The sequence below is a fragment of the Esox lucius genome, chromosome 12 (assembly GCF_011004845.1).
Source record: "Esox lucius isolate fEsoLuc1 chromosome 12, fEsoLuc1.pri, whole genome shotgun sequence".
Classification (NCBI taxonomy): Eukaryota; Metazoa; Chordata; class Actinopteri; order Esociformes; family Esocidae; genus Esox; species Esox lucius.
The window spans coordinates 25,621,817-25,646,892 of NC_047580.1; the positions used below are offsets into that span (position 1 = coordinate 25,621,817).

Consider the following 25,076-nt stretch of genomic DNA (forward strand, 5'->3'; position numbering starts at 1 on the left):
CCACCATGTTACCATGGTTGTGTCTAGATGTTGAGTTTTCTCAACATGGGAGCTTAATCCCATTTTCTTTGGACTGGCATACACTCAACTATCGCACCAAAATAAACATGAGAAAATCATCGTGAACACGCCATAACTAATCTACTAAAGCTGAATATGCCAGCAATAACAAATTATTTGCGATGTACTAGCCTACATTTCAAATAACAACATTCCCCAATGCAATCAATTTTCTTCTCGTTTGTATGGCAGAAATCTTAAAGAATACTCCTATATCTGTCGCTTTTGGAGTTATTCTGACACAATGTGCTAAACAAGGCTAGCTCATAACCTAGCTAATGCTAAGATTGTTTTGTTAATTTGTTAAAATAAAAATATGTACTATCTCCATGGCCCAAGATAAATGGTCATTATTTTCCTGAACTGTTCATTGATAGCCTATAAAGTTATTATAAGGGAAGCTTGTGCTCTAAACCCGGAGACTGATCATGAATGACGTTGCACAATTGCAACCAATCCTAAAGAAACCTGGGCGGGATTGAGTATGTTTAGGGATTTCCTGGTTACAGAAGGTGAGTTGCTAGCTAGCTAGGTGAGTTTCTAGCTAAATTGAAAGGAAAGTTTGATCTGAAATGCTGATTATTATGGATTAGCACACATGTTCAGACAATTTAACGCTCTTTATTTAGACATTGATTATTAGTCTTAGTTTTCACGGTCTACCAGCTGTTGTTTATAGCTAACAAGTTGTATGCGATGGCTAACAAACTAGTTTGCATGTGGATATAGCCTCGCGAAGTACCTCAAGAGTTTAGATAGCTAACTTCTAAATGATAGACTGTAGTGAGCAAATAATTAGTCGAAGCTAGGCCCTACTTGATTAAAAGCATGTTGATAGTTACGTACAGCACTAATAGGATGCAATAAAAGATTGGTCACTTTATCCTGCCTAGTGTATTACTTTAGAGACACTAGGCTACTAGATTTCCACGATATGACATCAACTTTGTGTATTACAATCCTGAGATACTCTTTACTCATCTGTGAAATTAGTTATGAGGGAACTGTCTGAAATGTGCAAATTACAGTGGATACTAAAAGTCTACTTGCTGAAATTTGTTTTTCGAAAAATTAATTGCTATATATTTTGAGTGTTCTGTTTCTTTTCCTAAAAATCTACACTTCCTTTTCCACATTTACAAAGTGAAACAATGTTAACCTAGACATTTTCCAAATGATGTGTATGTCTTCACAATGAAGAATTAACTCTTGGTCGAAGTGCATTTGGCAGTTGTTATAGCTGTGAATCATTTTTAATAAATGTGCTCTCTTCAGGCAATATGTGTACATTTCTCCTTTCAAAATTGCTATAGCCTAGATCATGGCCTAGGGAGGTCTACCGGTCTAAGCTGCTATCTCTGGTGCACTGTGCATATATAGCGCTGCAAGAAGGGTTCAAATCCAGCCCACTGCCTTTTCAGCAAAAACCCTTCTATATTTCCTTAGTTTAAAAGAATAAAATTAAGAATACATTGCGTATTTGACTCACAGAAAATCTCATTGCTATGTTTTCAGAAGACTGGACATGGAAACTTTCATTTTGAGGTTAAACTTTATTTGGATAATCAAAATGACCATCTGTTTATGTCCTGCAGATATTCAAAAACAAAGGAAATGCCTACTATGGTTAGCGTTAGACTAGTGTTAGTGTAAAGGTTAAGTTTAAGGTTAGTGTCAGTAGATAATTAATTGCACTGCCGGACTTTCCCTTTTGGGGGCCCGCTCTCGCATAGTGGTCTGGGGGTCTGGGGCCCCAAGCGTCCACCTCTGTCGCTTATGCCTAGTGGACTTCCTTGGTTAATTGTAATGTTATTGACAGGTAATCTGTAGATGCTTTACAGACTATCCAAAATAGTGTTACTTATTTTTGACGCCGTAGTCCGTGTCAATGACAAGCTTAGGGTCAGAGACAAGGTTTGAATATTGCTGTACATTTGCTGTACAAGTTTGAGCAGTTTTGACAAACAACATATAAGAGTATTTTGCCACAAGAGTTGTGCAAAAGTTAGTAGAATATCTTCTGTCTTTCTCCGCAGTAGTTTATATGTGTGGGTTGCATTTTAGATAGGTTAACTAGGTTACCAATGTCTTTAGTTAACATTGTGCTACTTTCGTCCCACTTGTCTCCTGTAACATTCTAACAACCAAGAATAGCTAGCATGATATTTGAAATGTATGCTGTCATTTAGTCACTAGAACCTTAAACAACTAAACACAACACTGAAACCGAAAACCACGTCAGAGTCTGTTATTCTTCTGATGTCGTTTAAAATTACATTTTGTTGATTACTTTGCAAATAATGGTTAGTTTTTTTTTTGCGGGGAGGTAGTCCTCCTAATTAGGAACATGTTTAATTAACCATATCCGTATACCTATTGTTTCCTGCTTTGTCGAGTACGGAGTGCACCATGTTTGTATGTTAAATTAAAACATCGGTAAAAGGGTCTGTTTTGGAAATGCAGATGTTTTAAAGCTAGCGTGACCTCTGATATTATTTAAAATGCCTTAATAACTCTGGGGTGTGAAGACATGCAACAAACACATTCTTTATTTTGGAAATGATTAGAAATGTTTGTGTTGCGCTTAATGTATTTAAGTACAATTATTTTGTTGTCATTACTTAAAACAGTAGAATCCCTGTAAAGCTGTAGGTGCTCAAGGTTTGTGTTGTGTTATAGCTTGAGAAGTCTTAACATCCTCACCAAGCCACACCTCCAATATTTCCCAGTATGCATTGCCTTTTTAAGTTAATGTATTTCGTATATCTTTTGGATAGGATTTGTGACGTTGTGGTATTCTTCTCGAAAAATAATTCTATAATGTTTGTATGGTTCCCCTTTATACATAGAAATGTATAGGGTACTATTTTTTGCGGGATGTCCATTTTATACTGACATTTTCATAAATGGGAGATTGGAGAGTTGCATTAACCACAGTCTATTTAGCCATGTTATCCTGTGTTTTGGGCTCGTAGATTTGACTAACATTTGTTGGCTTGCCAGCTGCATGTATTATTACAACATTTGGAATACTATTTGCTTAAATAGCTAACCAACTCACATGTTTTACCTACTGAAAAAAAACAGTATTCAGAGTTCCATTCCCCCATAACATGTGAGCAGATGCATTGTTTTTGAGGGTGAACAACTCTACCTTTGACTGCTCTGTCCAGAGGATGTTGTTCCAGTAGTTCTGGTCTTTACCTAGGTATAGGCTGGCAAACGTCCATCGTGTCTTGCGATTCTTTTTTTGAGAGCAGAAGTCTGTGTAGGCCACATTTGTGCAGTGTCTTTCTGACCGTTGACTAATGCACTTCGATGTTGATTGTGACCACATTCCTAACCCTGGGGTTAACCCAGATTACCCGGAAGAATTCTTAGAGGTATTTATGTCTTTGGGTAAGCACTTGGCATGAGTTTGGTGGGGTGACCTGACCTATGTAGGTTGCCAGTCATCTTCAATCTCCATTTTGTAGATTAGACATAATGTACTTTGAATTCCTTGGAAATGGCTTTATAAACCCTTCAGACTCTTGGGCATCAAGAATCTTCTGTTGGCTTCAGATAGGTATTTTGTTATTGGGATGATGTGTTACTACACACCAATATAGTTAAGGCCAAACCAAGTTCCTTATCTTTACTGCAGGTTTTTAGTTTTTATTTGACAGGGAAGTGTGGAAAGCTAGAAGAGAGTTTTTGCTGATAAAACACTGGGCCAGATTCAACCCCACACTGCAGTGTGTGTGTGTGTGTGTGTGTGTGTGCGCCAAAGGCAGTGAATGACACTGCTGGACCAATGAGAAACTATTAATTACATCCCTTGTTTTCAAGGCATTGTTTTGGTGCTTCGATTTACTCTAATACAGTTGCCAGAAATGCCATTGTTTTCAAAATAATCTCTACCAGAACTGTATAACTGTGATTCTGGAACTGTACCAGAGTTGTGCATCCTGACCTGGAACCCTGGTAGCTAAGCCCTAGGATGAAACGTTTATTAGAACAACCATTTCAGTAGGTGCAGAAATAGCTCATAAAATTATTACATTTGTTTTGAAAAGATTGTCCTGGATCATTGGGTGGCATAAGATGAATCAATCAATATTAAAACAAGAAACAAATAATAACTGAGTTGAAAAACGTGGAGTAGGTTGTGTAGACAAAAATTCAATCTAACATTATGCAAAGATCGGAGGCGTCTTAGCCAATTTTTTTGTCAGTGGGCAAACTCAAAATAAGCAGGGTATAATATTTTTTTCCCTCACTGTAGATGAATAGATCAGGGGCTGTTTTTTTATTTATACATTTTTTGGTCAGTTTGTGGTCTGGGGTTATTCATAAAAGATCCAGGGATATATGTTTTCATTCTCCATTTGTCTGGTAACATTTAACTTTTATTGAATTCGGCTCTGTTATTCCTATTCCAATTAAACATATTCTTTGTCAAGTTATCCTTCTAAACTCAAACTCCAATTCAAAAATGTAATTCAAATTATCCAAATGATCCTGAATCAACACCTATTGAGGAACAGACCTTTTCTGTTATTGCTTTAATGCTTCCTGTATTGCCATGTGTAATCACCCAGCTTCCTGCCATTCCCTCAGGATGAATGTGGGCGTAGCTCACAGTGAGGTGAATCCCAATACGCGGGTGATGAACAGTAGGGGGATCTGGCTGGCCTACCTGCTGCTGGTGACAGTGCTACATGTTGTCTTGTTGAGTATCCCTGTCCTCACTGTGCCTCTTGTTTGGACCCTCACTAATGTCATTCATAACCTGGTTAGTCCCGTTTTTATTATTTATTTTTGGTTATATAAGAAATGGTACTTCTACAACAGTTTTTTCAAGGAGGCCTACATTGGATTTGCATCAACCAAAAATTGATTTGTGGTATGGCCAAGTGTGTCTGTCGATCTAACAGAGGTTTACTTATGTATCGTCTGTCAAACCACAGGTGATGTACTTGTTTCTGCACACAGTAAAAGGCACTCCTTTTGAGACACCAGATCAGGGCAAAGCTCGCCTTCTCACACATTGGGAACAGATGGACTATGGCATCCAGTTCACATCCTCACGCAAATTCCTCACCATCTCACCAATTGTGCTGTAAGACCAGAAATGTGTGCAATTGCCATTACATTCATGCACTTTGGCACAAACCTATTTTCTTTTTTTTTTCTGTCAAGTTTTCTTCATGGCTTGCATGAATGAACGAACATAGAAGTGTAATTATTGAATTCTTCCTTGTTGTCAGCATAAAATAATAATAGTATTTGTTTATTTTTCAGGTATATTCTTGCCAGTTTCTACACCAAATATGATGCCACACATTTCCTGGTCAATACAGGCTCTCTCCTCAGTGTCCTCCTTCCAAAGCTGCCCCAGTTCCATGGAGTACGGATATTTGGGATCAATAGGTACTGACGCAAATGGATAATATCAGATTTATATTCTATTTATGTCCATAGGTGGAAGTGAAGAAAACATGTTTGGTGACTACATGAGCTGATTATAGGACATTGTTTTTATTGCAGTTCCTCTTCTGTGACTAAAAACAAAGGAACATAGATGCACTCAATGCCAAGCCATATAATTCAGTTATTGAGTGGCCCCTTTATTTTATTTCACTGTTTTGGTTTTCATTTTTTGGACATTCATGATGTTTTTGTGCTATGTGTTTGTCTTTAAACCATTCTGCTCTCTTTGGTCAGGTGACATGTTTGACGTCTTTTCTAGAAAGAACTATTATGTAATATTCATCACTTTGAAACCTGAGTCTTCATATATTTTTCGGTATATGTCCACACATTACATTTAAGGATTACACAGTTTGGCTGTCTTTGCAGTGCCTTACATTTTTCAGATGGCTGCCACATTGTTTAGTTAGGTGACTTTAATCAATCCTTGTTTACTTTCATTGGAGATGCATTTCCATGTGAGTGTTCTGAATAAATGCCTAATAATATAACTTTAAATATCACTATTGAATATATATTTAAAAAACAGAAATATATATTTTTGTGTGTGTGTGTGTGTGTGGAAATTTGGAGCACATCAACTTGCATTTTGTATACGCCCATACAAACTGACGACCCAGTTACATTTCTGCATTGATTGTTATCTAATCCTATAAGTAAAATTTGCTTGGATGGTTGGTGTATATTTTGAATGACATCGAGGGGAACCTAAGGGGAGTGTTGAATACTAAGAAACAGCTGCAACACATCTGGGGAACCATCATGTAAATTCTCAGACTGCCTGTGTGGCCATGGCTTTGAGCTGTGGGGATTCTGGGGAACTCCACACCCTTTCCATGAGGCCTGCATGAGGGGCCTACACTGACTCCTGTGATGTCCTGATAGCCGGAGGGTTTCCCCTCTTCTGCCTGAGCGGACTCCGGTTTCCCCAGTGTTTGCATTGGAATGATGAGGTGTCTTCCTAGTGAGGTGTTGTTTGCTCTCCTCTTGGGGAAGTGGCAGTGGGGAAATGGTGTCCTGTGTCATAATTTGACTACGCTGTCGAACATTCCAATCTGTTACCTGGGAAGCACGTGCAAATTATATAATGGCTTCATCGGCTTTTAGGCTGCAGAATCCGATGTCGGGTTGCCTGACTTGCCCCTGCTGTCTGGAAGGCAAATTAAATTTGGGTCAACTGTTGAGCTAAAGGTGAAAAGTAAAATATCTGGTAATGAAGAAAAAGTGAATGTGTTTGCTGGGCCCCATTTTGGTTTTATGTTATTTTACACGTGCTCTTAACCAGAGTTACAAGAGGTCTTACTATTAATTTTAAAACCAATTCAAGTCAAAATTCTAACTTGGCCTCTAAGCATTATTTAACTCTTGGTAAGCAACTAAATGTTATGTTTTGGCCTTGTGTTGTTTATTGTACTGCTGATGGGAATTCCTCTTGCAGTTTCTGGTGTAAAGCCTATAGGAATTTGTTTTATCCATATCGCAATTATTTTTTCCCCAGCCTGAAATCTCCCCAGTCTTTGCCAATGTCAAGCTTACCCATACAAAGATATAGCCATTATCATGCTTGAAAAGGAGGCAGTTATCCAGTAATGTGTTTTGGATTTGTCCTAAATTCTTAGATTTGCATTTTGGCCCAAAATAACATATTCCTTTTACTTTTTGTCAATGTGTTTTTCCTTGGTTTTACTGAAGTTTGGGCTGCTGCTATTATGGTTGACCTTTTCTATTGTTATTTGCTGATAGCGATGTATGAAACCGCCACGTACATACATTTACATTTAAAAACCTCTAACTACAATAACAATCACATTTCCATTGATCTATCTATTAATAATATGTCTTGAAAATAAGACAAACTTTAGATTTTTTTTTTGCAGTTCTTCTATTAGCAATGACTGCTTTTTTGCTTGGTAAGGCTTACCAATCACTGCTGTTTAAATAGTTGAATCTGCCAATAAATGTGGTGTGTATGGGGTAGTAGTTTAAATGTATATTCCTGTTATTTCACTCAGTGATGTATAATGTTATTTATGCTAAATCTGACTCTTGATGAGTCAAGACTCATGACTCTTAGGCATCCATAAACTAAGGGGGTGAAAAAACTATTTTGATTGGTTACATGTTTTCTATAAGAAATTATAGAAATATATTTTATTAAATATGTTGTGTAGATCAATATATTTTTTTATCCATTCCAACCAAACAACAACATGTAAAAACCCCAAGGGGGGTACCATCAGTAACAATCACATTACAATAGTTCACATAATTGATTTAATTTGACTATTAAAAAAAACATGAATAATGTTAACTGGGCAACAGATAAGACTAACTATGTAAGATAATATAAACACAAATTCCAAAGACATTTCCCATTGTGGTTCTCACTGAAGGCCACACAGAAATACTAATCCGAAGACACATTTTGTTGCATTGACTAAATTACTATTTTGCCATCAATCTAAACACAATACCCCCTAAAGACAAAGCAAAAACACTTTTAGAAATATGTGCCAATTTATTGAAAACAACAACTGATATCTCATGTACATACAGTGGGGAGAACAAATATTTGATAACCTTCAAAATCGTCAGTGTTTCCCACTTACAAAGCATGTAGAAGTCTGTAATTTTTATCACAGGTACTCTTCAGCTGTGAGTGACGGAATCAAAAACAAAAATCCAGAAAATCACATTGTATAGTTTTTTTTATTGCATGACAAATATTTGATACATCAGAAAAGCAGAATTTAATATTTGGTACAGAAACATTTGTAATTACAGAGATGTTTCCTGTAATTCTTGACCAGGTTTGCTCACTGCAGCAAGGATTTTTTTCCCACTCCTCCATACAGACCTTCTCCAGGTCCTTCCGGTTTCGGGGCGGTCACTGTGCAATACGGACTTTCAGCCCCCTCCAAAGATTTTCTATTGGGTTCAGGTCTGGAGACTGGCTAAGCCAGAGTTTAGACCCAAAAGCTCTATTTTTGTCTCATCAGAACACATGACCTTCTCCCATTTCTCCTCTGGATCATCCAGATGGTCATTGGCAAACTTCAGACAGGCCTGGACATGCACTGGCTTGAGCAGGGGGACATTGCGTGCAGGATTTTAATCCATGACGGCGTAGCATGTTACTAATGATTTTCTTTGAGTCTGTAGTCCCAGCTCTCTTCAGGTCATTGACCAGGTCCTGCTGTGTAGTTCTGGGCTGATCCCTCACCGTCCTCATGATCATTGATGCCCCATGAGGTGAGATCTTGCATGGAGCCCCAGACCAAGGGAGATTGACCGTCATCTTGAACTTCTTCCATTTTCTAAAAACTGCGCCAACAGTGGTTGCCTTCTCACCAAGCTGCTTGCCTATTGTCCTGTAGCCCATCCCAGACTTGTGCAGGTCTACAATTTTATCCCTGATGTCTTTACACAGCTCTCAGGTCTTGGGCATTGTGGAGAGGTTTGAGTGTGTGGACAGGTGTCTTTTATACAGGTAACGAGTTTGAACAGGTGCAGTTAATACAGGTAATGAGTGGATAACCGGAGGGCTTCTTAAAGAAAAAGTAACAGGTCTGTGAGAGGTGGAATTCTTACTGGTTGGTAAGTGATCAAATACTTATGTCATGCAATAATAAAATGCATAGAATGTGATTTTCTGGATTTTTGTTTTAGATTCCATCTCTCACAGTTGAAGTGTACATATGATAAAAATTACAGACCTCTACATGCTTTGTAAGAAAACCTACAAAATCGGCAGTGTATCAAATACCCGTTCTCCCTACTGTAGGTATTCAGAGCCTTTATTCAGTTCTTAGTAAAAGCACTTCCGGTTGCCAGTCCAGCATTGCACATCTGGATTTGGGTATTTTCTCTCATTCTTCCTTGTTGATCCTCTCAAGCACTGTCAGATTGGATGGGTTTTGGCTGGGCCACTCACATTGAATCAAGACTGCCAGAAGGCATGTTGGAGACTCTGAGATCAAGTGGAAGAAGATTCTATTGTCAAATCAGACCCAAATATAACTTTTTTTTGCCTCAACCCTACACTGTAAAAAGTTACTGTCTAATTAATTTGAGTAAAGACTACTGAAAATAATTCAAATCATGAGTGGTACTAATACGTGTCAATAATAATTTATCACTATATTTTTGAGTACAGAAAAAAAAAAGGTTATTGAAAATAAGTTTATATCTTTGTGTTCTGCTAATATTATAGTCATTACTAATATAAGTTATTTTTCAAAATGTTTAGGTCTATCCAACATTCATCTAACAAATTATTCTCTTTTCCTATGCTGCCAATAACAAATATTATAATACGTAACACACAAGAGGTAAGTGTTGTAACTTGATGACACTGTTAAGTATTATCACTGAAATACTATGAGTAAAGTTACTCCAATGATTTGTGGTAACAGGTTTTTAAAAGATTATTACAAAAATCCAAAAAATATAACTCTTTACATTGTAACTGTTAAGTTTCACACAAGCCTAACACTGCACATCCTGAGAATATCATCCCTTTCACACAAGCCTAACACCGCAGATCATCCTGGGAACATCATCCCTTCCGTTAAATGTGGTGGTGGCAGCATTATGCTATGGAAATGCTTCTAAGCAGCAGGGGCTGCGAGACTGGTTAAGATTGAGGGAAGGATAAACGGAACAAAATACAGCAGTCCTTGACGAAAACCTTAATCAGAGAACACAGGATCTTAGACTGGAGAGAACATTTCTTTCAGCAAGAGAACAACCTAAAGCAGACAGCCAAGAAAATGCTGGAGTTGACATGCAACACTAGTAGAATTAACCAAATAGAATCATGGCAGCAATTGCTTCCAAAGGAGCCTCAGTAAAATACTGACGGAAGAGGGGGGTGAATACTTACGCAAACAATAATTTTCTGTTTTGTATTTGTAATTAATAATGTGTAGTTTATATCAGTGGCAAAAATAGATTAGCAAACAATAATTTTCTGTTTTGTATTTGTAATTAATAATGTGTAGTTTATATCAGTGGCAAAAATAGATTAGCAGTGTTCTGAATAGATGAAACACTCCTCTCCAGATGAAAGGTATATGGTGCCCCCTATTTGTGTGCCATAGTAAAACAACTACATTATTCAATACCATCTTTCTAGAGGTTTCTACTCCATATTCCCCTTTTATGGGCAACAGTGCTGGTGGAAATTCCCCTGATGGAGATTGTATCTCAGTGTTTTACAATACAATACATTTATTGTCATCCACATGATTGTCTAGTGAAGTACCTGGTCATACAGCCCAAAGCATACCTGATTCTAGATCAGCACTCTTACCCAGACACTTAGGCCCAGATCTTCACAGGCAGTGTCTGCATACCTAATTTCACAGAGTAACAATTGCACCGAGTGCTTTGAACCCTGAATGCGATGGTATACAAGTTGAAGTTGTTTCTGTACTATTTGGACTGGTTACTCAAAGTTCAAGCACTGTACCCAGGGACTGCTTTACACTCTGCCCACTAATGGACCTTGAATGTGGTATTCTGCTCTATTGCATAAAATGTTAAACATTACTGACTGGCTAATGATGTTGGTTTAATAGATTAAAGCTGGATCAACGTCAGCAAAATCCCAACCATCACAGTATTCTACATAACCAAATATAATTGCATAGTATAATATTCACACAAACATCTCAATATGTATACACACACACACACAAGTTGTAAACATGTTGCTTCAAATAACAAACTACCAACTCAGATGCCAGTTGCACATCACTCCATTAACCTAAACCTGTAGCAATAAAGACAGCCATGTAATATCATCAATACCAAAGGAAACATTTTACATTAGCACTTCTCCAAACATAGGCCCTGCACTTTACCAGTGAGGACAGGAATAAAAAATAAAACACTTTAGTCACCATCACAGACCTTTGCTTGCGAAAGGGTGTAGTACGAAGCACGATCAATGACATGCCAGCAGATTTTAAAAAACATCCTTTATAGATATACCTTTAAATTTCAGAAAGATTGGCATGAAGAAGGCATAGTCAAATTGACTTTTTCACATAGGCCAATTCAGACTTTTATTCCCTTATTGGTCTTCTTTTGACCAGTCAAATCAGCTCTAAAAAAAGATCTGATGTGAAAAGATGTTGTGACTGGTCAAAAGTGCATAAATATAATGCACCAGAAAATTATAGTTATTTTTGGTTCATCATATTTTGCTGGCTACCTCATTAATTATGTTTATTATACCCCTTGTCAAGTGGTTTGGGAGCAGAATTCAAAACCGACAGCTAAATCAGTTCTCACTCAGGGTCTGGCACAAATCTGGTTGTTGCTGTCAAAAGTCTACAGTATGATCAACCTGGATGCAAGACACCAACTCAGGTTTACTAATAAACAGATTCCACTGTCTCCACGGTGATTCATGAACACCAGTCATAGGGGTGTAGGAGAGCTGTGAGGGCCTGTGTTAACCTTGCCATAGAAAGAAAACGTAGAGCCATCTTCACATTATCACATCTCTGTTGTTCCATCCAAGGTCTCCATCTATTTTTGATGCATTCACTATATTCTCCTCACCACCACCACCACCACCACCACCATCATCGTCGTCGTCATCGTCCTCATCTGTGTCAAAGAAATCATCCTCAAAGAAAGATCCGTATTCCTGTGCGTGCACTGAAATCTCATTAGATATTAGGTGAGGTGAGCCCTCGACGAAATCTGCAAACCTGTGGATCAGAACATGGTCTTTATTCCAAGCATCTAGAACACTCCATACCTTCATTTAAAACAATGATTCAGCGACTGTCATGTCAGTAGTTGACCTTAAAATGACAAGTCACCCAAATAAGGAGAGCCCACCTTGAGTCATCATTAGCTAATTCAAATTGGACTGTGTTTAGAGCACTGACCATCAGTTTGATACAAGATGATTAAAATAATGATCAACGATGGGTAATGCCACTGTTGGTCACCTTTTTGGGGACTGAAGTCGAGAGACAGTCTTCCAGGTGCTGAAGTCTGGACTGCTGCAGTACATCCTCAGCTCCTCCAGTGCACGTCGTGTCTCCTCCTCTCCCTGTCTCTGGAACTCCTCCTCTGTCAGCAGCCGTCGAGGCTCCAGCTTCCATCGTAGTTTTGGCTTGACTTTACTGCAGAAGACAACTGTACATTATGCCAGTGGCCCACTTCGCATTAGCTTCAGAGTGGTACTACAAAACGAACACGTACCGCCAAGTAAGAAGGGCCAATGAAACCGGGTAATCCAAGTTCTTAGAGCAGAATGCAGCAACGATGATGGCCAATGCAACTTGCTGAACCTGAATCCCAGCATAGATCAGAAGCAGGCCAAACAACTGCAATGTCCAAGACAGTATGTTGATGCTCCTCTCCTCCACTAGAGGGCCATGTCGATAGCACACAGCAAAACTGATGAAGCCCACCACGGCAGTGTAGCCTGAGGTACACAGAAAAACAATGAACACAAGCAGAGCAATTAATTGACTAACATTACAACGGTGATTGTATTTTTTATAAGCAGTACATACCAAAAGCTATGTGCCAGTGCTCCCTTAGAATCAGCTGCAGGTTCCTGAACACCAGCTGGATGACATATAGTGAGAAAGACCAGCCACCAACGATCACCATATAGAATGGGCTTTTCTAGAAGGGTGGGGGGAGAGAGACCATTTTTACATTTCACACCTCACGTAAGTCTTCTATGGTGTACTTGAAGTAAACATAAGTTCTGGGAATGAACATTCGGGACAATCTAAAGAATAAAAGTATTACCTTGGGCAAAAAGCGTGCCATGATGAAGATCAGAATGATGAGGGATGCAATCAACCCTGTGCTCATTCCAGCCGAGTAATAGAATACCTGACTCCTGTTTGACAACAAAACACGAACAAGAAGCAACAACAAAAGACAAATAAAGCATGCCATACACATTATCAATCAAATGTATTTATAAAGCACTTTTTACAACAGCAGTTGTCACAAAGTGCTTTACAGAGACACCCGGCCTTAAACCCCAAGGAGCAAACAACAGAAGTGTTGGATTTCATATTATATTATTGGATTATATATGGTGCTTCCCATTAACATTGAGGGTAAATGTAAATATAACCCATTTAGTTACCTGCTGAGTGAGTCTGCAAAGGCGAACAACAGAACTCCAGCCAGGAATGTCAGAAACAGGAAAATGTCAAACTCTGCAGGTGCAAACCACAAGCAGAACACATTCACATTAAAATGCATGTTCAATTTGCATGTACAACCTAAACAAACCCCACCTTTCCTTCTATTTACTTCGGATGGGCTTCAGAGTGTACTCTGCTGCAGGGTCAACAGGGTCAATCTTGAAGCAGGTCTTTGTGCTGAACAGATTGATGCGGATGGTGGTTTCATTGGTCTGCTCATTCATTAGGTACTGCATCAGACCCCAGACACTGAAGTGTTCCAGCTCCTGTAGCTTCTCTTCATCCTCCGCAATAGTCACCTTTAACTGCTTTGCGCTCCATACTCTGATCTGTTGTTAAAAATACAGTCATTAGCAACACCTAGAGAAAAACAGTCTCGCTTTAAAAATTACTTATTTCTCTTAGGCTGGGTTCTGGGTCAGCCTGTGCCAACAGGCCAGCTCCATGTCAGCTCCAGGCCACTCACTGTCATGCCAGAAAAGGAGTTGGCAAAAATCACAGACCAACATGTATCCAAGTTAATTTCTTACTTGGATTCGTGTCCATGTTTCCTTCCAGCCTGGGACAATGGGGTTGAGGTAGCAGTAGTGACTGGACCCCACTTTAGCAGACTCTTGGCCATCTTTGATATTGATAATATTAATCTTACGTCCTGTGAAATGCCAATACATTGGTGTCACTATTTCAGTTATAAATTACACACCAGAACACGACTTAAGCAGCTAGTTAAAATGTTGGTTGGGTAAAGATTTAACGGTCGTCAGTCACCAGAAATAGACCATGACCAAAGTGGGACAGGTATTGTAATGTGGAGGTTCCCGCTAAACTTTAGACTATAATCAACTCACTTTTATATGTGATTAATGCCAGCACACTTGTTTGTTTACTGACGAAGAAGCATTTTCGTATTTTTCAGTACCCCATAAAAGCGGCAGCCAAGGTAGCAGCTAGTCATTCTGGGGTCCAAACAATGACATTGGAGTGGACTGAAACTCAATTAAATTTAGCAGGATACTACCTAGCAACCGGCTATGCATGTTATGTTTAATCTCACCTGGGTAGACAACGACAGATAATGTTAGCTAATATTAATTTGACAGCTAGCTATCTTAACTAGCTAAAGCTTTAGCTACAGCAGTTGCTTCTTCAGCTAATGCTAAACATTTGCCCTCGTAATACATAGCTAGTAGCACACGAAAAGTTCATATTTTCACACCAAATTAACCGAGCGTAAAAACATAGAGATATCCTACCTGAGGTTAGATTTGAATTTAAAACACACACAAATGAAATTAGCAAAACCATTGGTTTCGCACTTTGAAAGAGGGCTCCATTTTTCCTTTTTATGTATCCCGCCATGACAGAAGACTAAGCGACACAGAGACCACGTGGTTCTTGTTACAGACCAACTAGCCAATCACTTGTAAGATACAATGTCCTTAAAATATCAAACACGTTACTCCGTTGTACGTAAGCGGCATGTTTTGGCTACACTGCTCAAAATAAATAAGGCAACACTTAAATCACACGTCGGGTTTCGATGAAGGGAATGTATTAAAGATCAAAATCTTTACTGAACATTGTGTAATTCGCTGAGAATAAAAATACGTTACAATGGTTAATGGAAAACAAAATCACCAACTGATTGAGGGCTGGATTCAAACACACCAAAAAAAAGTAAACAATTGAAATCACAGGCTGTTCCAGTTTCTCATAGTTTCGTCATTACTCAGTAGCGTGTATGGCCCTCACGTGCTTGTATGCACACCCGACAACATCTGATCATGCTACTAATGGATGGTGGAGGGTGTCCTGGGGTATCTCTTTCCAGACCTGGATCAGGGCATCAGTGAGCTGGATAGTCTGTTACGCTACTTGTATTGGATGCACCGATACATAACGTCCCAGAGGTTCTCAATTGGACTCAGGTCTGGGGAACGTGATGCCTTCCTCATTCAGGAACTTCCTACACACTGGCACAAAGGAGCAGATACCGGTCCTGTTGTTGGGATGATGCCCTTCTACGTTCCTGTCCAGCTCTCCTTGTGTAACAGCTTGTCTCCTGGTATCTCCTCCATGCTCTTGAGACTGTATTGGGAGAAACAGTAAACCTTCTTGTGACGGCACGTATGGATGTGCAAACCTGGAGGAGCTGGACTGCATGTGCAACCTGAATGGGCTGCAGGTACCGCCTCATGGTACCAGTAGTGACAAGGACATTAGCAAAATGCAAAACTAGAGTAGAATCAGTCAGGAAGGATAAGGAGAGAGCAATTGTCTGTGGCCACCACCTGTAAAACCACTCCCTTTTTGGGAGTTGTCTTGCTGCTACCTTTCCAGTGCACATGTTGTCACTTTCATTTACACCAAAACAGGTTATATTGATTCACAATCGCTTAGTTTCCAACTGGACAGATTAATATCCTTGAAATTTAACTGACTTGGTATTAAACTCTGATGATTACGTGTTCCCTTAATTTTTTTTAGCAGTGTATATTGAGAAGCAATGGACTGTATTTTTGGTTATGTTCAGGTAGAAAAAAGTGAGATTCTTGAAAATCAGTGGTTATGTCAACTAGAATGACTTGAATTCTATGTCATGTCTTGTTCCAATGCCTCTTAATTAATAGGCAGATAATCACATCAATTACTGATGTTAAGTTATCTGAAAGATAAGAAAGATTACAATTGGGACAGACTGATAGAAAGATGTTGCATTGCTACATTTAACATGTCATTTGTTTCTAAATTGTAATTAAAGAATAATAACCATAAAAAACTATTTTATACACTTTGCAATGTCTAGTCTTTGGAATGAATGGTTCATCAGAGAGGCTTCTCTACCTACTCAACATTTGGAAGCACAATGACCAGCAATGTTGTTGAATGTGTATAGGAAGAATGACTTGCCTTTTCACTTTCAAAAGCATGAACATGGCTGAGCGTATGAGCCCTATTGCCTGGGGACAAAGTTAGCAAATAAGAAACATATTTTACATATGTCATTTCCTGTTCTCTGTTTTTGCCAAGGGAGGCAGCAATTTACCTTTCTTCCCTTTCCACAATGTACAGTAGCTACATTGTCAATTACACTGGGTTGAAATCTGTATGTATACCATGATGTCTCTGTCTTTTAGTAGGGTTATATCACATTATCTTTTGATGCTGTGAATTATCACACCACAAGTCTGCTTAGTTGCGCTATTATTCAGACCCACTGTTCTGCAGAAGTCATCTCAGAGGATTCGCTTAACACCCATTGGTCTGTTAATGTATGAGTAGTTCTAAGGAAAGAAGAACCATAGCAAGCTAGTCCAAGCTTTTAATGCTTTCCAGTTCCCATGCACAGAAAAAGGCAGAGAAAAATTGGGTTACATGAGTCAGTTTTACTTGTCACCTCCTCTTACGCCATCCCCTACATCAGTGAACTACCGTAAATGATGTTTTTTTCTACAGAAATTAGATCTATTGATAGTCAACTCAAATGTTGGCTGTAGAGCCAATGGTTGAGGTTCAAAGGGAAAAAGATCCTCCTTGTTTAATATTGGAAAAATATTAGGTTTCTTTTGACGATAGCTACTAGGCCAAGAAATCCATAACTTTCATTGAGGATTGTGAGGAATTCATGTGAGGATTGACAACAATACATACCATGAAAATGAAATAAAAAGTAACTTAAGATTAACATTTGAAGAAAATGGGGTTGTAGTCTGTCGGTGGGATTGTTGTCTATCCCCGCTTAATCACAATATAAAATGTTGGAAATCATGGAATTATTTTTGTTGGAGATTAAAATTCAAAACCTCTGGAATTCAGAATCAACAAATTTAATAGTAATATAATTCTGGGCTTATAGCTATTGACAGCCTAATTGTAATTGGAGAGTGGAAACCAAATATACAATATAAATCGACCTTCACCTAACTTGAGATGGCCTTATGACTTGAACTCTTTCAAACTTGTGATCATGACTTCAGCCACTTTCCCCTGTTCCTCTGCATGCATCACAACTTTTGAGATTTCCGTTCAGTTTAGAAAGTGTGTAATCATCTTCTGACTTACCAGGAAATAGGCCAATCTCCTTACAATCCTGCTGAACAAAAGCCAATGACAAATGTTTTATTTTTATTTTATTGCGCTAGGTCTATACTAAAAATTGAATTTCCCTATAGAGAGGTTACAGATCAGCTGGGCTAGGAACTGGTTCTGGTATAGGCAGAAATGATAACTGCAAAGTAAAATGCTATGGTCTGTATATGAATAAAAGTGAAACCAAATATTTTTATGAGTGGTAGTACTTGTGTTGAAGGTCCATTTTCCTTAGCAGTTTTTACGACCACTTTTATTCTTGATATAGAAGTGTTTTCTATACAGCTACAAACCTTTAAACCCCACCTATTTCTACAATTTGATTTTTCATTTGATTGTGAACATAATTTCAATCCACAATACTACCCTGACGTCCATTACATGTCCAAAAAGCCCTTTTTTGTTTCCACTTAATTTTTACGATGGCACATTTTTACCATGGGTATGCTAGCTAAGCAGGGAGGGGCTTATACAACAAGTTGCGTCGTCTACGAACTTGTTTCCATATTTCAGCCCACGCCATAGCACTTGGTCGCCTCCACTTCATTAATTTAAGGTAAGTTGTTTATTCCCGTTTATTTATTACATTATTGGATTTTGAAGGCCACGCTGTCTGTCTGATCACGCTATAATTCCGAAGTATAGAAAATCAATCAACGTTTGTTTTCAGAATATGTCAACGACACGTTAAACGAAAACTGTACCTTCAGTCTAGTAATAGACCATTGTTGTCTTTATCGTAACTTAGTTAAACACAAAATAACTTAGTTTCGACATAACAAGTTCACATTTAGTTACAACAATAGTTACATTGTATTGTGTGCCCTCTGATTAACAGTGTTTTGGTAGTAGGTCAAACAGCACGTCGCATGAGTAAAAAACATTCCAGTTACATTTCTTAATTCGATATTGCCTATAACACGGTATAATTGTCACAACTGTTAATATGGCTCATAGCCTAAACCTTCATTCCAGTAAGCTCTGTATGGTAATCATACACAACAGGAGAATTTGCAATGTGGACCCCCAAACGTTTTACAATTAATGTTGTAACTAAACAAGTTCTGTTAGTAATGGGCTTGATGGTTAGTTGACTAGTTGACTCAGTTGATATTGTTCTTGAATTGGTCCAATACTTGGAACGTTGAGGGGTCCCTGAGGTGAGGTTTGAGAATGATTAGCTTAGTTGGGTCACAGTGGTAGACTACTACGTACATTTGTACACACTAAACTCATGAAACAAATGCAGTTTCATTATTCTTTTATGAATAATGAAATTATTTTATTCTTAAATGTCGACCCTGTGATAGGTCATCACATACATTTGAATGTATGATTCCCCAGTCTATTTTGATAGATGTGTATTTTGATAGTAAAGCCCTAGTTTACTTGTCAAACAGATTGCTCACATAAGTAGTGACACTTTATGTATCTGGTCTCAAATAAAATGTCCACTCACACAGGTAGGTTACTGATGGCCTATTTGTAAATATTGACCTTTCAGTCATGCATTATTCTCAGCATGCCATGCCAATTGTTTCTGATGCAGTCCAATGAGGGCTGTGCTAAACACACCAATACAAAGATGACACTAGTAGGATATCCTGAAACTACTCAACGTTTATTTGTCCTTGTTGATCCAAGGGCCTGATCCAGACTAACCATGGGTGTTGAGGGTGGAATGAAATGTGTGAAGTACCTACTCTTCTTTTTCAACTTTATCTTTTGGGTGAGTAATGCATGTGGAATCCTCATGCTTTGTCCATTTGATATGTTCAATACAAGTCCATTATTTACACTCATGTGGAACATGTGCGAACCCAGGAACCGTAAAAAGAGTGTCATTATCCTGAGTCTGCGGCTAAAAATGTTGCACACACCACCTTCATGTTGATCCGTTGCATAGCTGTGATATTTCACAAACCTAATTTTTGTGGGTTGTGGGACATTGAGATCTTGATCATATTTCACTCACTTAATTCAATTTCTGAACTTCTTGTTTGTCATTAAACTGATTTATTTTAGTTACTTGACCCAGATTTATAACTAGTTATACCTAGTTTTATAATTACCAACTGTTGTTGACTAAGTACTTTGGTGTCTGGTTATCTTAGTGGTGTAAGACCACAGTGTAGGAGTCTGTCATCTGATCCAGGAAACACACCCATCCATGCAATTTCCTTTCTGCCATTTAGTACTCATTCATTGTCTGTCACTAGTCTATTACAGGCTTTTCTGTGTATCAAACTGACATTATCAGTGACAACAGTGGGAGAGATATTGAAGTTACAAACATACAAATTCCTGATTACTTTTTACTCTTCACAGCTTGTGTTCATGAAATTATTATTCAAGTGTTTTACTTTTAGAATTCATTGCAAAGAGGAAGTAGCAATAAGAAGAAGTTGGGGGAGTTTGGAGTTAGAGAGTGCAAGAGAGGCGTACTGAGTTTGAGTAGACGTTAGAATGTTAAGGGGGATTGGGAGAGGAGAAGGTGCGTGAGAGAGGAAGTGAATCAGAAGGTCATAGTGGAGTCTTGTGATCAGTTCAGGGTTCGGACGATATCATGTGACCTTTTCTTTTTTTACTGGTCAGCAGTCACTGATACAAAGCCTTTGTGAAAAGTTAAGATCTCTTGACTAATCTCTTGCTTTGTCCCTTGTGGTTACATTGTAATACACAGTCATACTATCACATTGGATTAAAAAAAAGCCCACCATTTCTTCCTCTTGGGAGTCTAATGGAACTTCCTTAATTTATTTTTTACATGCTTTAACATTCAACACCTTATATTCGCATCTTAGGTATGCTATCATGTTCATGCATTTGTTTACTTACCTCTACGCTAAAAACCAGGCAGTGACTAATCTTATTCCTAACCCATGTCAAATATTTACACTGGTGTTACCCATGCCTGCTGATCAAGGAAGGAAGGACGGAATGGAGTGGGGGCTAAATGTACCAAGATAAAAGAAAAAAAGGGGATACAACTAACCTTTCATGTATTGTTATTTTATTTATTGGGTTCTTCCTGTTGTTAACATTTAATCAAGGCTATCATGCCCATAAGTTTATTATGATATGTGACTGGAAATCAGATTAGTTGAAGTTGTGACTCAACTACTTCACTCTCTAGCATTTTGGATTTCATATCAATTTTTTTATGAGGCAGCAGTATAAAATGAAAGTGATTTCATAAGTTTGACTGTTCAAAAGCACTGTGGTTTGTTTATTTTTACTATTTTCCACATGGTAAAATAATAGTGAAGACGTCAAAACTATGAAATAACACATGGAATTGTGTGATATAAATCAAAATACATAGACACTTGTCTTGATGACAGCTTTGCACACTCTTGGCATTCTCTCAAACAGCTTCAACATGGAATGCTTTTCCAACAATCTTAAAGGACTTCCTACAAATGCTCAGCATTTGTTGGCTGCCTTTCCTTAACTTATTGGTCAATTAGCCCTGAAGGTGTGTTTTGGGTCATTTTCCTGTAAAAATAAATGATAGCCCCACTAATCACAAACCAGATGGGATTGCATATTGCTGCAGAATGTTGAGTTAGCTATGCTGGTTGAGTTTGCCTTCATTTCTAAATAAATAAATGACAAGCACCATAAAGCAAAGCACCATCACACCTCCATGCTTCAGGGTGGAAACCACACATTTGGAAATCATAAATACACCCACTGCGTCTGAAAAAGAAACAACGGTTGGAACTGAAATTCTCAAATTTGGACTTATCAGACAATTTTTCTTGTGTGTATTTGCAAAAATCAAGTTTCTTCAAATTGGTGTTTGTTTCCTTAACCATCATTTCTCCCAAGTTGTAACTTAAAATGATAATGTTCTCAGTCATACTTACCTGGAAAAATAAGGGTAAATAAATTATTAACAAAATGCATATTTTATGTGTGAATACCTGTGACGATAGAAGCCTGTAAGTGTATGGTGCCCATTTCTGCAACTTCTAAACACTCTCATCTGTGTCTTTGTTTCTCCAGCTGTGTGGCCTGGCTATGATAGTCGTGGGCGTTTTGGTTCAGGTGGCTATCAACAACACCATAGTGATCAATAATGTCTCAGCTTCATCAGTTCCCATTGTCATCATTGTAGTCGGCGTCATCGTCTTCTTCATCGCCTTTTTCGGCTGCTGTGGGGCCTGGAAGGAGAGCTACTGCATGGTGACCATGGTATGTCCAATCAGTAAGGTCAAAGGGGGTGTGACCAATATACCACGAGCCCCAGAGGTGCCTTATTGCTATTATAAACTGGTTACCAACATAATTAGAACAGTAAATGGGTAACTGTATCAAACCCATGCTGAATATTGTCTGATATAACAGGGCTTTTAGCCAATCAGCATCCTAGGGCTAAACTGCTCTGCTATGTGTTTGTGGCACATCTTGCACGTTGTGTATTATTTTTAGCTCCTAAATTGATTGTTCCTTGTATAACGTCACACATGCATGACCTGACATTCATGCATGGCGGTCACCAGGGTGTTTCAAACATCAAATGTTATGTACAAAGCATAAAATACAACCACATGGAGTTTCAATGTTATTGTGGAAAATCAAGCCTGAACCAACTGGTTTGACAACCATAAAGTTGTTTTAGTGTGTATTCTGTGCTGAATTCAGTTTTTCCACCATCCTGACATTAATGAAAACTATTTTGTTTATGTAAGATAGAGAATTTCACAGGAGCTAAATATATATATATGTCTTTTATCCTAAGTTCTCTATCCTTCTGAGTTTGATCATTATCATTGAGATTGGTGCAGCCATCGCTGGATATGTCTTCCGAGGGAAAGTGAGTATATTAATATATTTCAGTCAGATATTTTACACGTCAATGCATTTATACCGCCATTGTTTTTCTAGGCTACAGAATGTCTAGTATCAACACAATTCCACCTGTTAAAGGGGTCCTTAACTGACATGTTTCTTTTTTGCCTTGGTTTCAAGCCTCATTAGTAAATGCAATGTGAGAATGAGATTTGGGTCTCTGAGGTGTCCTTTCTAGATTTGCAGTCATTCACCCTTGTAGACAATCTGGTCTTGTGTCTGGAAGCCAATTATCTTTAGCTGGTGTACCACCATGGCAAAGATAGTTTGACTTTGGATAGTCTGGGGCTAATTAGGGACCATCAATAAATAATTGTCAATGTTACAATGTACCCTTCCTTTCCTTAAATTATTTTTTTATTTGTCAAACCAACAATTTCTGGTTTGAGTAATTAAACCTCAAACCAACCAGAAACTGAAAATAAAAATAATTAAGAAATAAAATTTGGTACACACACTTTTAATATATCCATATATATGTACATCTCCACAAGGATATTCAAAGAAAAACAAATGTACCACAGGAATTACTGATTACTTTGGTTCAATTAACTGTGGGTAGGCGAAAAATTAACATAGCTCATAGAAAAAATTGTGTAAATCTTTAACATGAACATTTTGTATATATTTTTATCATATTGCAACACTGTAAATACTGTACCATATTTACTCTTAACTGTTTTGTCACCATAATGTCTACCAGGGCCACAAAGCAGTTTTTAACCAGTGTGTTTTTGTGATTGTCGCTCTTTAACCATGTCTCTGCCCTTTACTTACTACAGCTGACGGATATCGTCCACGACAGTCTCAATGACATGGTGAACAGGTACAGCAATGGCAGTAAGGAATTCCAGGAGGCCGTGGACAAACTGCAAACAGACGTCAGTATCATCCATTATATGTATCTACTTTGTGAAAAAATATAAAACATTCACGTTGCGTTGTGACACAACCTTGGAAGTGTAGTTCGGCCAACCACTTTTGTTTTACTTGATCCCACCTCTTATATTGACTTTTAGTTGCATTAGCACCTCCCTAGTAACATTACTCTCTTGTTAATGTTTGTCTTTCATGGCACATCCTCATCTGTTGACATTGAAATATTCTGGTCTTCTTCCGGACAGTATTCTCCTGTGTCCAACTTAAGCTCATTACCAAGTCCTGCTCCGGTTGCTTTCTGTTTGTATACCTTTGTTGAAGAGTCTCACCATTTCAAAAGTTCTCACCATTTTTGCTTTTCTTTATCCAGCTGAAATGTTGTGGAATGAACAGCTCCGCTGACTGGAGAGGAACATTTGGGACTGGTGCAGATGTGCCAGACTCGTGCTGTGTCACTGTGACCAATAACTGTGGTAAGGGAGCCATGCTGAATCCAGGAAAGGTGCACATAACGGTAAGGTCCAACTCCGTTGTCGCCCCCCCCCCCCGGAAGCCACATTTAAGTAAAAAGACCTCCAGAAGTGTGTGGGTCTGGAATTACATTTATTTCTTTGACTGTTTTCTAGGGGTGTGAGGCACTTGTGGAGGAGATGTTGAAGAAGAACACCTTGTGGATCATTATCGCGGCACTGGTGATCGCATTCCTGCAGGTAAGTGGCAACCACAACAAAGCATATACATCAATACACATTCTGGGCTCGGAAGGCGCTCTGATTGTAGAACCTTGTTTCACACATGTATGTTTTGTTGTGTTTCAGATCATGGGCATTATTTTTGCCTGCATGTTGATGAGAGGCATTCGTAGTGGCTATGAAGTCATGTGATAATTCTACCAATAAAAGGGGAATGGCTAATGGTTGCAATGTCAGGTCATCATGTTCAAACATTTTTGAATTTCCTATTATTCATTATTCTTCTTCCACATAACCACAAAATACCTTTGGAATGACGCTGGAAAATGTCATATGCCAAGAATATCAATGTTAGCTTTGTTGTATTTTTTAAGTAGAATTTTATTTAAATAGGGCAACATTCTTAAAATTGCACTTTTCTTTTGTTTCATATTGTTTTGCAATGTTTAATCTCATTAACATTTTACTGTAGATGTTTTTTTTTTTTTTTTTAAAGGTATTAGTCTGTTCATCCTGGTTCCCACATTTCTATGGATTTTTATTAAACATTTCAGTTGATACCTTAAATAACTGAGGCCCTCCAGTGTTGTCCCTGTGTTAAACATTTGACAAAAACTATAGTACACCTATCAATTTGCCAACATGGGCCAGGGTGTCGGTTTATGTAAATAGTCGATGTCAATGTTTGTACTGTATACATTGTTCTGTAAGAGCAAGTACTTGAAAAAGATTGTCAGATTACCTTATGGGAACTTCCCTTCCAGCATGATAGACTACTTTCAGGGTAAGGAAACATCTAAGGGGCCAATAGAAAGTATAAATACAC

The 25,076-nt window shown here is 38.2% G+C and overlaps 3 protein-coding genes across 5 annotated transcripts; 2 read left to right on the forward strand and 1 right to left on the reverse strand.

The window, feature by feature from the left end:
* Positions 1-550: 550 nt before the first annotated feature.
* ormdl2 (ORMDL sphingolipid biosynthesis regulator 2) lies at positions 551-6,033 on the forward strand. Of its 2 annotated transcripts, none has more exon segments than NM_001310939.1 (4): positions 551-572; positions 4,663-4,837; positions 5,013-5,164; positions 5,347-5,879. In NM_001310939.1, coding segments are annotated over 3 exon segments (462 nt in total). In that variant the 5' UTR covers positions 551-572; position 4,663; the 3' UTR covers positions 5,483-5,879.
* Positions 6,034-10,260: 4,227 nt separating this feature from the next.
* On the reverse strand, positions 10,261-15,085 carry nemp1 (nuclear envelope integral membrane protein 1). 2 transcript variants are annotated; one of them, XM_010890581.5, is made up of 9 exons: positions 14,987-15,085; positions 14,264-14,385; positions 13,843-14,062; positions 13,673-13,745; positions 13,324-13,417; positions 13,080-13,194; positions 12,763-12,988; positions 12,507-12,683; positions 10,261-12,260 (listed from the first exon to the last, which is right to left on the reverse strand). In XM_010890581.5, the coding sequence occupies exons 1-9, from the start codon at positions 15,036-15,038 to the stop codon at positions 12,035-12,037; spliced, it is 1,305 nt and encodes a 434-aa protein (XP_010888883.2). In that variant the 5' UTR covers positions 15,039-15,085; the 3' UTR covers positions 10,261-12,034. The 2 variants fall into 2 exon arrangements, with proteins under 2 accessions (XP_010888883.2, XP_010888885.2); XM_010890583.4 differs by having other exon boundaries at positions 12,112-12,156.
* A 3,183-nt stretch (positions 15,086-18,268) lies between these two features.
* cd63 (CD63 molecule) lies at positions 18,269-24,817 on the forward strand. Its single transcript, XM_010890580.4, has 8 exons — positions 18,269-18,378; positions 19,467-19,551; positions 21,834-22,022; positions 22,570-22,644; positions 23,462-23,560; positions 23,929-24,072; positions 24,185-24,268; positions 24,377-24,817. Exons 2-8 carry the CDS (start codon positions 19,486-19,488, stop codon positions 24,440-24,442), a joined length of 723 nt encoding a protein of 240 aa, XP_010888882.2. The 5' UTR covers positions 18,269-18,378; positions 19,467-19,485; the 3' UTR covers positions 24,443-24,817.
* Positions 24,818-25,076: the final 259 nt, after the last annotated feature.

Coding starts and splice junctions, on each gene's coding strand:
- ormdl2 (XM_013136318.3), top strand. CDS start 4,664: ATGAATGTGGGCGTAGCTCACAGTGAGGTGAATCCCAATACGCGGGTG. Junction 4,838..5,012: donor CTAATGTCATTCATAACCTG/GTTAGTCCCGTT, acceptor GTCAAACCACAG/GTGATGTACTTGTTTCTGCA. Junction 5,165..5,346: donor ACCATCTCACCAATTGTGCT/GTAAGACCAGAA, acceptor TTTATTTTTCAG/GTATATTCTTGCCAGTTTCT.
- nemp1 (XM_010890581.5), bottom strand. CDS start 15,038: ATGGTTTTGCTAATTTCATTTGTGTGTGTTTTAAATTCAAATCTAACC. Junction 14,063..14,263: donor AAACATGGACACGAATCCAA/GTAAGAAATTAA, acceptor TTTTAACAACAG/ATCAGAGTATGGAGCGCAAA. Junction 13,746..13,842: donor CACTCTGAAGCCCATCCGAA/GTAAATAGAAGG, acceptor TTGCACCTGCAG/AGTTTGACATTTTCCTGTTT.
- cd63 (XM_010890580.4), top strand. CDS start 19,486: ATGGGTGTTGAGGGTGGAATGAAATGTGTGAAGTACCTACTCTTCTTT. Junction 19,552..21,833: donor TTTTCAACTTTATCTTTTGG/GTGAGTAATGCA, acceptor TTGTTTCTCCAG/CTGTGTGGCCTGGCTATGAT. Junction 22,023..22,569: donor GCTACTGCATGGTGACCATG/GTATGTCCAATC, acceptor TTTTATCCTAAG/TTCTCTATCCTTCTGAGTTT.